Below are 12,303 nucleotides of genomic sequence, written 5' to 3'. Positions count from 1 at the left end.
AAAATAGACCTAAGGGACGCCAACATTCTAATTTTCGTTCCTTTCCTAACTTCAAAGGTCAAGTCTTTCTTTCCTTCCTCCAAGCCGGAGCAGTCCAAGTCCACTTGGAGATCCAACCAGACTTGGAATAAAGGGAAGCAATCTAAGAAGCCTTCATCTGAGAATAAGTCAGCATAAAGGGTCTGCCCCCGGTCCGGGATTGGATCGACAAGCATGGATATGCAATGTTCCAGACCCTTGGGCTTTGAACATAGTATCTCAGGGTTACAAAATAGATTTCAAGACTTGTCCTCCCAGGGGCAGATTCCTCCTCTCAAGGTTATCTGCGGATCAGGTAAAAAGAGAGGCATTCTTAAGCTGCGTTCAGGACCTTTCCTCCCTGGGAGTGATTGTTCCAGTCGCAGTAAGGGAACAGGGTCTAGGATTCTATTCAAATCTGTTTGTGGTTTCCAAAAAAGAGGGAACTTTTCAACCCATTTTAGACATAACATTTTAATTCTTATCCTTTCTATCCCCTTAACTCCCTGATTTATGCAAATATAACACTGTGGTGCAGAAACTGACATTGCACAATTCTCCTAAGGAGCAGCGACTGGGCACTAGGACCCATTTTTTTTATGTTACCTGGCAGCTCAGTTAGTAAGACCCTGGTTTGGACTATAACCTTCTTCTGGCTGAACATATAACCTGTAGAGGAGTATGGGTTCTTAGTACCTATCAGAGTACTACGTAACATTTTATATACTGACTTAAAGGAACAGGCTACTTGAAATTATTGTTTAAAAAGATAACCCCTTTATTACCCAGTTTTGCATAAGTTATATTAATATAGATTTACCTCTGTGATTACATTGTAGCTAAGTCTGTCCCCTTATCTCAGTGCTTGTTACAATCTTGCATTTCATCCAATCAGTGCTGACTCCACAGGAGTGAGTACCATGTTATCTCTATGGCACATGAACTAGCGCTGTCTAACTGTGAAAAGCTAATAAAATACACTGAGATAAGAGGCAGCCTTTAAGGGCTTGGAAATCCGTTTTTGAGCCTACCTGTTTTAGCCTTCAACTAAGAATAACAAAAGAACAAAGTAAATTTGATGATAAAACAGTAAATTGGAAAATTGTTTAAAATGACATGCCCTGCCCTATCTGAATCATGGGTTTAATCTTGACTTTAGTGTCACATAAAAATGACATTGTCTAATCTGTTAGAGCATGTGATTTTACGACTACCCTGCAGTGAGTGAGATTCCTCTCCAGCGTCAGTTTGTTTTGGAACAGCAGCTCTGTGACCTACTTCCTACGTGGCCTCAAGCAGTTACATTGGTTCTGAGAATTGTTTTCGCTGCAGCTGCTCTCAGTAGCAGAAACCTAATGATTGTTGTGGAATGTGTTGGCACAGTAGCACCCTAGCTATTGTTTGTGACCAGCTGGGCAACCACCTTACCACAGAGTCATCCATTCAATATTACAGGTCTAAACATTAGCAGCCCTCTCAAAGTGATAAGCAACATTTTATTTTTAATATCCAGGTAATTTTTGAACATTGTAGTGCACATTTATTACTATTTGCCCCTTAGCTCCTAGCTTAAAGGGTCGAGCTACGCCAACATTTTTGTTTAAAAAAATTATATAATCCCTTTATTACCCACCCCCCTGTTTAGCATAACCAACACAGTTAAATTAATATACTTATTACCTCTGTGATTACCTTGTATCTAAGCCTCTGCAGACTGCCCCCTTATCTCAGTGCTTTTGACAGACATCTAGTTTAGCCAATCAGTACAGACTCCTAAACTCCACGGGAGTGAACACAATGTTATCTATATGACACACATGAACTAGTACTGTCTAACTGTGGAAAACGTTCAAAATGCTCCTGAGCTAAGAAGTGGTTTTCAACAGTTTAGAAATCCGCTTGCGTCTACCTAGGTTTAACTTTTCAAAAATACCACCAAGAGAACAAAGCAAATTTAATGATAAAAGTCAATTGGAAAGTTGTTTAAAATTGCATGCCCTATCTGAATCATGAAAGTTTAATTTTGACTAGACTGTCCCTTTAAAAGGACCACTTGTAGAATACTGTAGCATCATCGATAAATGCATAATAGAGACAATTCAAAAGCACTTAGTTTTAATTCTAAATGAGTAGTAGGTTTTTTTTTGTGTGACAAATGTCAGTTCCATTTTCTTCCCCAATGCATCATGTGACAGCCATCGACCAATCCCAAAATGCATATACGTACATCCTGTGAATCTTGCACATGCTCAGTAGGACCTGGTGCCTCAGGAAGTGTGTATTTATATTATGTCAGTGAATTGGAAAGTTGTTTAAAATTGCTGTTCTATCTAAATCATGTGTCTAATTTTGACTTCACTGTCCCTTTTTGATATTGGCTTAAATTTTAAAAAACGGGTGGTGAACCCATTAAAAAGGTTCTGAGGAAAACGCTGCGCTGATGTGTTCACATTTGTGCGGTAACTCTCAGATACCTGTGGTGTAACCTACGTTCCATAATGGCAACCCCCAGGATATGTTTAGTGTCCCTAGTTCAGACCTATTTCTCATCAGATGCTTAGCTGCTGTGTGTGTGTATGTGTATATATATATATATATATATATATATATATATATATATATATATATATATATATATATATATATATATATATATATATATATATATATATATATATATATATATATATATATATATATATATATATATATATATATATATATATATATAAAACTTTCCCCTTGCTTCAGTAGAACAAGATATTTTTTTTTTTTTTTTAAAGGATACTAAACCCATTTTTTTTATTTAAAGTGAATGTAAATTTTGATGCTAAAGTGCCTGGTTTTTAAAAGTTTGATTAAAAACAGGGGCACTTTAATTCATCAAAATTTACATTTCACTCCTCCGGTCGTTGCAAGCCATTTCTGACGTCAGAAATTATAGATAGGTCATCCTCCAATCATTGCTCCCCCCCGGGGATCAGTGTCTGATTCAACGCCATGATTGGAGGAAGCCGGATTTCTCATTTTAGACCCAGGAAGAGGCTTTGCCACGGGCGGAGGAAGCTGGAGCTGCTGTGAAGATTAAAAGCTAAGTGTTGTTTTTTTTTTTTTTTTTTTTTTCTCTCAACTGGAGTGAAATGTAAATTTTGATGAATTAAAGTGCCCCTGTTAATCTAATTTTTAAAAACCGGGCTCTTTAGCATCAACATTGACATTCACTTTAATGATACAGATAGAGCAGCCATTTATTAATTTCTCCTCATTCTCTTGGTATGTTTATTTAAAAAGCAGGAATGCAATGTGTGTGACGTGTAATCAGCTGTTGGAGGGGTGTGGGGCTCACTGTGCCCACCTCCATTCAATTTCCAAATTGTTCCATTGCATTCCGCCGACTTGCTGTGCCTGGGGGGGTTGTGCTTATGGGGTTTACAGTGGGTGCTGATGGGGCTTATGTAGGTTACAAAGGGGGTAACCTACATAAGCCCCATCAGCACCCCCTGTGTAACTTCCGTAAGCCCAATCAGCACCCCCTGTAAACCCTATAAGCACAACCCCCCCCCCCCCCCCCCAAACGGACTACGGACCGATCAGATAATACATAGTAAAAAAGTGTTGCTGCATTATCGGATTGGTCCATGAAGTCAGTGACTGTACAACCAATAGGGTCCAGTGTGCCGCTAGTGTCTTGTCTTATGTGTAAAGAGTAGGGCCGTGTGCGCATGCGTGGCACACCCCATAGAATTCCTCGACCCGTTCTCAAAGAAGTCGCCTTAAGCAGTTGTTTGGAGGAGGTTGGGCCTCTTGCGCATGCGCATTGAGCGCCACACACCTGCAGCAGCTGATTCATGTCACTGGAAGTGACATAGGTCGCACATTCCTATGCGGTATACAACTTCTTTTAGAACACCGGCTCCTTAGGTTTCACATTCTTGCTTTTAAAATAAAGATAGCAAGAGAACGAATAAAAATTGATAATAGGCGCAAATTAGTTGCTTAAAATTGCTTCTCTATCTGAATTCTGAAAGAAAAAATTTGGGTTTAGTTTTTTTTTTTTTTTTTTTTTAAAGAATTGTTTTGTTTGCTTCTGGATTTGTTCCCTGTGATTTCTGATAAGTTTGCACTCTGGCAGTGTTTCATTTGTAGTAAACCTATAAATATCTGGAGCTTACTACAGTCCAATTTGGATGGAATCTGCAAATTCACTGACCAACATCTCCTGTAAACTCTTTAGCTTTTTATTTTATTTTTTAAATACATCATGCGTTGTCTATTTCTAAAACATGTGTTTGTGCCTTTTAAAGATGCACAAAATATATTAATTTCTTATAAATGCAAAGTATATATCAGCGATTTAAACACATGATTGGAAACGATTTGTAAATAACAAATATTTCATTGCTGTGCTGTCCATTTAAAATAACGAAATTTCCAGTCAAAAATTTTTTTGGGTTTGTTTTCTCCTCACAAATCTGTGTGATGCAATAGAGACGGCCAAGTGCGTTTTTTAGTGACAGTATACGGAAATATCATCAATTTATTTCTTTATGGGCACGTTCTATTGATGATATTGTGATACTTTGGGAAGGCCCTATTGATACGTTGGATGAATTTATTAAAGAATTGAATAATAATGAAATGTTTAACCCATAAATGGAGCAAAGACAGAGTTGAGTTTTTGATATTTCTATTGCGAAAACATTATACAGGAAATCTATATCCACAAACAATGTTTTACATGCCACTAGTGCTCGTGCACCGTTAGTTACTTAAAATATCCCCACAGGGGAACGTTTGAGTTTAAAGTGAAAGTCAATCCTAGCATTGTACAAACGCTAGGATTGACTATTAAAAAAGGGGACTTTCATTCATTAAGTATAAGAGATGTAGAAAGCTCCTTTATTTGTTTCAATTGGTCGCCGTTCTTAGCTGCTCAGGCATAAAACATTTTTTGCTAAGTGGGGACGTTTTCACCTCTCAGCCAATAGCCGTGTGGTAAATCCGGCTCCCATGGGCCCCAAGCCGGATTTACCGCACAGCTATTGGCTAAGAGGTGAAAACGTCACCTCTTAGCAAAAACATTTTTCAGCCATGGGCTGCTGTAGCAGCTAAGAGCGGCGATCGGTTGAAACAAAGGCGCTTTCTACATGAAGTATCTTATACTTTAGGAAAGAATTGCGCTACAATAAATGGGTTTAATAAAGCAGCAAAAGATCTATAAATATTTTTAGAGAGAGGATACTCAGAAACCTTTATCCAAGGCCTATATTAGAGCCCTAAATATCAACCGGAAAACCCTATTGGTTGGTTCCTAAAGGTAAAGTAAATGAGACGGATAAGTTAAAGGGACACGAAACCCAACATAGTTATTCCATGATTCAGATAGAAAATACAATATAAAGAAAGTTTCTAATTTACTTCTATTATCAAATTTTTGTTTGTTCTCTTGTTGTTCTCTGTTGAAGAGATCTCCATGTGCACATGCCTGAAGCACTACTTGACCGGAAATAGTGCCGCCATCTAGTGCTCTTGCTAATGTATAACATAGCTGCAAAACTGCTGCCATATAGTACTGCAGGCACGTGCACGCGCCTGAGCTTACATCCCTGCTTTTCAAAAAAAGGATAACAGGAAAACGAAGAAAATGTGAAAATAGAAGTAAATGGGAGCGTAATGTGCACCGTAGATGCTACGTTTCCTTACAAACTGTCCCTTTCCTCTCTATAAAAGCATTTGGTTATGTTCGTCGTCTCTCGTGTTGTGGCCAATTAAAGCGATGGTAAACAGAAGCATTTTTTAAACACTCGGCTATATCTAGGAAGCAAATAAAATGGACTAAGTGATTATACGATAAAACGGACCTTCATTTTGTTGCTAGTTGTACTGAAATATACCCCCTCCAGCTTCCCACACCAAGACTTTCCCACCTCCTATCCAATAGCTGTGCTAGCCATACGACACTGTCCCTCACTGGGCACTGCAGAATGACTTAAGATAATGCTTTGAATTCGCAGGCTGATTGGGGGGAGCCATGTGTATGAATTAAGGTTCCGTTAACTGTACTGTACCCACTGTAATTGCAGAATCAGTTCGGAGCGGCGGAAGGAGAAATCCCGAGATGCTGCAAGATGTCGGAGAAGTAAAGAGTCGGAGGTATTTTATGAACTCTCTCATGAGCTGCCTCTGCCACCCAATGTGAGCTTCCACCTTGATAAAGCCTCTATTATGAGGCTGACCATCAGCTACCTGCGTATGCGGAGGCTTCTTGAAGTCGGTAAGTCTGCAGATGGGTCTTTGACATCTTCAGGTCGAGACTTTATTATAAATAGAACAAAACAAGTTACCACATTCCCATTATCTATTCTCAGCCTGGGTCAGTTTCAGGTCTAAACACACAAATGATTCTTCCTGTTTCAAAACAACGTATGTAAATGTACCACGAGCGCAGTAATTAGGAACACTAAGGAACGCAGCTCAGCACTATCATATTATTAGTGTTAGGTGCAAAACACACGGTCAGGGTTACACTTCCGTTGTGTCATTATGTTATGTTTCGATCAGGTGACTTAAATGAAGAGTCTGAGCTCGATAGCCAGCTAAACGGCTTCTATTTAAATGCTCTGGAAGGCTTCGTTTTGGTCCTCACAGAGGAAGGAGATATGGTTTATCTGTCGGAAAATGTCAACAAGTGCATGGGACTCACACAGGTAAGGCAGTTACCAAGATGAATCGCTTCTATTGTGCAGCTATTTGATTGCTATTAATTGTGAGATTTTATTTACAGTTTGAGCTGACGGGGCACAGCGTGTTTGATTTCACTCACCCGTGTGATCATGAGGAGCTACGAGAAATGCTGACGCACAGAAGCGGCAAGTCCTTGTTTATTGTATATGTTGCCCTTTATTGTCAAAACAATCGTGGTTGCTTTATGCTAAAAAGGAAAAGTGTAGCTGCTGTATAATTTATTGAACTTTCACAATGAGTTAACTTGTCACCCAGTGAGACCTGCATTTACCTGTTTGTGTTCCCCTCTGTTCGGTACATATTGTATATCTCATAAACAAAGTGCTGTCTTGCAGATTTGCAATTGATTAAATAGGACAGTTGTGTACAAACTTACAGATTTATGCAAACACTGGACCTACTAATAAGTATTTAACTGCACCTAGACCCTCAGTCTTCCTATGTGTGTATACTACCAGTAGGAGGGGGAAATGTTTATTCTAGGTGCAAGGTATGCTGGGAACCCAGAGGAGCAGCACTTGTGGGGCTACTGTTTCTCTGACGTTTTGGGGTTTACAGTCATTATGCTCCTCCCAGCAACCCCACTGTTTACTAAAAAAAAAAAACACACAGAATACCATTGGAACAAAGCAAATTTAATAATATTAAATTGGAATAATTTTTTTTATATGGTATGCCCTGTCTGAATCACAAATGAAAATTTTGGGGTTTCGTATCCTTTTTAAGTGTGAATTAAAATTACAACTTTGCCTGAGAGACCTGTTCTGTTTTCTAACTACGTAAAAGAAAAAAGGTTTCAAGCCGGAGAGCTGATGTTTCATTTTGATTTCTGTTTAGCTGTAGGTTGCGACATAAATTTAAGTGATTTTCTTTTTTTACTTTTTTTTTTTTAATTAATTAAACCTGTTAAGAGTGTTTTTTTCTTTATTGTGAACATAGTGGTTTTCTGCTTTTCTTTATAGGCTCAGCAAAAAAGGGTAAAGAACAAATCACAGAAAGGAGCTTCTTCTTGCGTATGAAGTGCACACTGACAAGTCGAGGAAGGACCGTAAATATTAAGTCGGCAACATGGAAGGTATGAATGAATCCGTATAGAGTAGTTTACATACATATCGGTGGCTATCTGATCCTCTCGTCTAATGTGCCGGGGGCAGGCGTGCTAGCACAGATTAGTTCCTGCATTAATCAGTATGGAAGATAGCCTTATGCTTATCACTGGTATTAATTTGTATGTAGAGTAGCCTTTTGCTTATACCCGGCATTAATTAGTAAGTAGATTAGCCTTCTGCTTATACCCAGCATTAATTAGTACGTAGGGATAGCCTTATGCTTATCACTGGTATTAGTATGTAGAATAGTCTTATGCTTATACCAGGCATTAATTATCTAGATTGTAAATTCCCATGGGAATAGGGCCCTCAATTCCCCCTGTATTTGTCTGTAAAATTTTGTGTCTTATTGTATTGTTTCTCCATTGTACTTTTATCCTTGTACCCATGGGCAGCGCTGTGGAATCTGTTGGCGCTTTATAAATAAAGAATAATAATAATGAATTAGTACGTAGGATAGCCTTATTCCAGGCATTAATTAGTACGTAGGATAGCCTTATGCTTATACCAGGCATTTTTGACGCCCCCCAGTGTTTCTTTATCACTTCTAATGGAAGTTTAGTCCATGAATCAACCACCATTTCGGTGAAGAAGTGCTTCCTCAGATTACTCCTGATCCTACTACCTTTTAAGCTTGAGATCATGACCCCTTGTTCTGGCAGTCTCTGCTTTATAAAGACCATAATATACTTGAAAGTTACTATCGCATCACTCTCTCCCTTCTGTACTCTAAGCTATATGTATTTAGGTTTAGTCAGCTGATGGGCACTTCCTGTTAATGCTGATTGGCTGATGCCCACTGGCAATTAGTAGAGGTACTTATAAGCCAGACAGCAGCGTATTGTTGCCTTTTTAAAGGGACACTGAACCTAGTTTTTTTTCCTTCGTGATTCAGATAGAGCATGACATTTTAAGTAACTTTCTAATTTACTCCTATTATCAAATTTTCTTCATTCTCTTGGTATCTTTATTTGAAATGCAAGAATGTAAGTTTAAATGCCGGCCCTTTTTTGGTGAACAACCTGGGTTGTTCTTGCTGATTGAATAAATTCATCCACCAATAAACAAGTTCTGTCCAGGGTTCCCGAACCAAAAAAGCTTAGATACCATTTTCAAATAAAGATAGAAAGAGAACGAAGAAAAATTGATCAATTAGAATGTTGCTTAAAATTGCTGCTCTATCTGAATCATGAAGGAAAAACATTGGGTTCAGTGTCCCTTTAATGGCCAATGAATTGGTTTGAAAAGAGAAGCGTAACTTTATTTAGCTGGGATAAACTTATATTGTAACTGATAAGCCACAAACTCACATGAATCTGTGTAGGCTCCTTTGTCTCAACCAGTGGAATGTGTTGTGTGTTCCTGGCTTTGTGTGCTCATAACCATTGCTAATATCATTGTAATGGAGCATTTGTCTATGATCAGGTTCTTCACTGCACAGGGCACATGCGGGTGTACGACTGCAATAATCAGAATAATTCTGGGTACAAAAAGCCTCCAATGACGTGTATGGTGCTGATATGCGAACCCATTCCTCATCCGTCTAACATCGAGTTTCCTCTGGACAGCAAAACCTTCCTCAGTCGCCATAGCCTTGATATGAGGTTCTCCTACTGTGATGAAAGGTATTTAGGATTTGTATTTAACGGAGTGCTGACGGCTATTGCAGGATCAAATGGCTTAAATGTGACCGGATAACAGATATCATTAGTGTGCCCGTTGTATAAAGCACCTTGTAAAGCTGTTTAACAAATAATGGTTTATGCTCTCGTTATGCAGTGATGATTTTATTTATCTCTTCATGCCAGACCAATACACCTGACATTAACCCTTTGTTTCTCCCAAACTTATGCTGAAACAGAACTCAAACTGCATTTAAAGTGAAGGTAAAGTTTAGCGCAAGTGAAAGCAGTAGTTTATTTAGTTGATATATACCAAGATCGCTAATTTAACACATTTTTGTATACATATCAATATAAAATAAATACTTTTTTTCTCCGTGTTCAGCCGCTTATAGCGCCTCCCTCCATCTAGTTCCTGGTTTTTCTTCTGTATTACGTATAGAGCGTTCCCACCCGCTCTATACGTACTGTCTTTGCGCGTTCTCGTTTCTCTGAATGTTTGAGCATGCGCACTGTTGCCAAATGTGTGTAAACACACTGCGTTCGGGCGAGTAGCTTGATTGACTGTGATTTGCGCATGCGCTAAGCTGGAACGAGCATGGTTCACAAGACATAGTAAGTGAAACTAACGCATGTGCACAATTTATGCTAATGCAGTGACGTCAAATGACGGCCGCCTAACGGCCAGACATATGATTGGGTACTAGAAAAACGTGACCTGGCTCCGAAAAAAAAACGGGCAGATTACACAACGAATGTTTTCAAAATTAGAAAAGCGGATAAATAGGTAAATATTGAGAAATACGAAAATTGATGACTTAAACTACCATTATTTTTAATGCTATTTACATTTGCAAGCATCGACACAAGCTAACTTTACCTTCACTTTAACATCATTTTCCTGCAAAAAAATCTCGTTTTGCGAAGATGAAATCATTTCCTTTTATCTGTTAGAACTTTTTTTCGTTAACACTTTGCTGCCCAAGTGAAAACATTGGAGCGTTAAAGGAATATAATACCCACAATGTTTCTTTCATGATTCTGACAGAGCAGCAATTTTAAACAACTTTCTAATTTACTTCTAATCCTTTTCCTTGTTCTCTTTATCTTTTGTTGAAAAGCAGGGACATATGCGTAGGCGCCTGCCCATTTCTGGAGCACTATAAGGCAGCAGTTTTGTAAGAATGTTACCCATTTGCCAGAGCACTAGAGGGCAGCACTAGTTCCTGTCATGCAGTGCTCCAGACACCAACCTACTACCTCTGACACAGATTTTATAATAGAAGTAAATTGGAAACTTTTTTATTTAAATGGTCTGTTCTGTTTCACTCTCTAAAGAAATGTTTTGGGTTTCAAATTCCTTTTTAATATGATCTGTTTTTTATTTTCTGAGGATCTCTGTAGATTTCTCTAGAATCACATGGTACAATTCTCTCCTTCCTTGTTCAGAGTCACAGAGTTAGTGGGATATGAGCCAGATGAACTTTTGGGCCGTTCGGTTTATGAATATTATCATGCCCTGGACTCCAATTACCTGACCAAAGCTCATCACGACAGTAAGTACTTGGTACAGTGACTATATCCGTATACAGCAGCTTTATATTATTACACTTGGGTGACGACCTCCCCCTCTAGCTCATAGGAGCAAAGGCCCTCTTGCTCCTACTGCCGTCTTCCTGTCACTGTCATCACAATCGCCAGAGCTCTCCTCCCCCTCACTTGAAACCTTTTTCCACAAGAAGTTCTGAAAGACCATTTAATCAATTCTGTGTGACAATAACGGGAAGAAGCTGAACTGAAAATGCTTCTAATTTTCCATCTATAGCTAAAACAAGTGTTGAGGTGTCAAGCTGAGATATCTGTTGTCAAATGTGTGCGAGTGCCAAGTGCCTACAGTCATCTAAATGACCAAACTAAACAAGTCTGTGAGGTTCTGATTATAGAAGTATCAGACTCAGTAGCTCCGTTCATATTCTGGTGACCAGAGCACTTTTTCCCTGTTCTATATCAGACTCCTGATTGGACAAGCAAGTCACATGCAGTACTTTTCACATGAGAGGTTTGTGTTGCTCTCATTCTATTGCCTGTATGTGGCCCTGCTTATGTCGTGCACTGAGACAAAGGTTCAAGGGGGTTTAAGGGTCTTTATTTACAACAAAAAGCAAATAAAGGACTATTTTATAGTTAGATGATGCTAGTTTGTGTGCCATATAGATAACATTGTGCTCACTGGAGTTATCTAGGAGTCAGCACTGATTGGCTAAAATCAAGTCTATCAAAAAAACTAAAATAAGGGGGCAGTCTGCAGAGGCTGAGATACAAGGTAATCAGAGGTAAAATGTGTATTAATATAACAGTGTTGGTTATGCAGAACTGGGGAATGGGTAATAAAGAGATAATCTATCTTCTTTAAAAAAAAAAATAACAATTTTGGAGTAGAATGTCCCTTTAACAACACACCAAAACACAAGCTACTTATCCTTCCAGTTGCTGTTTTTGCGTGTTTTAGTTCTTCTCATAACATTTAAAATGGATTTTTCTGTAATGTAAAAACAGTTAAAGGGACAGTATACACCAATTTTCATATAACTGCATGCAATAGACACTACTATAAAGAATGATATGCACAGCCCTTCCTTTGCATATGAAAAGACCCTTTACACAAACAGGAGCAAGCTGGAGTCGGTATCTGTCGGTATTCTCCTAAATCTTTTTGTGGCTTGGTTAGAAGTCTGAAAATCAGAGCAATGTTATTTAAAAATAAGCAAAACTATACATATAAAAAAAAAAAATAGCTTTGTCTATATAAA

The 12,303-nt window shown here is 38.5% G+C and overlaps 1 protein-coding gene across 1 annotated transcript in view; it reads left to right on the top strand.

Moving 5' to 3' along the window:
* The window catches only part of HIF1A (hypoxia inducible factor 1 subunit alpha), a 52,586-nt gene that overhangs the window by 20,930 nt on the left and 19,353 nt on the right, over window positions 1-12,303 (top strand). The window contains exons 2-7 of the mRNA XM_053697293.1: window positions 6,102-6,292; window positions 6,580-6,725; window positions 6,803-6,887; window positions 7,725-7,837; window positions 9,297-9,496; window positions 10,943-11,049. Of these exons, the coding sequence (XP_053553268.1) occupies window positions 6,102-6,292; window positions 6,580-6,725; window positions 6,803-6,887; window positions 7,725-7,837; window positions 9,297-9,496; window positions 10,943-11,049 (842 nt within the window). The remainder of the gene's footprint in view (window positions 1-6,101; window positions 6,293-6,579; window positions 6,726-6,802; window positions 6,888-7,724; window positions 7,838-9,296; window positions 9,497-10,942; window positions 11,050-12,303) is intronic.

This window comes from Bombina bombina, chromosome 1 (genome assembly GCF_027579735.1).
Source record: "Bombina bombina isolate aBomBom1 chromosome 1, aBomBom1.pri, whole genome shotgun sequence".
NCBI classification, from domain to species: domain Eukaryota; kingdom Metazoa; phylum Chordata; class Amphibia; order Anura; family Bombinatoridae; genus Bombina; species Bombina bombina.
The sequence above is the reverse complement of the archived record's forward strand: the minus strand, read 5'-3'. Positions and strand labels throughout refer to the sequence as shown.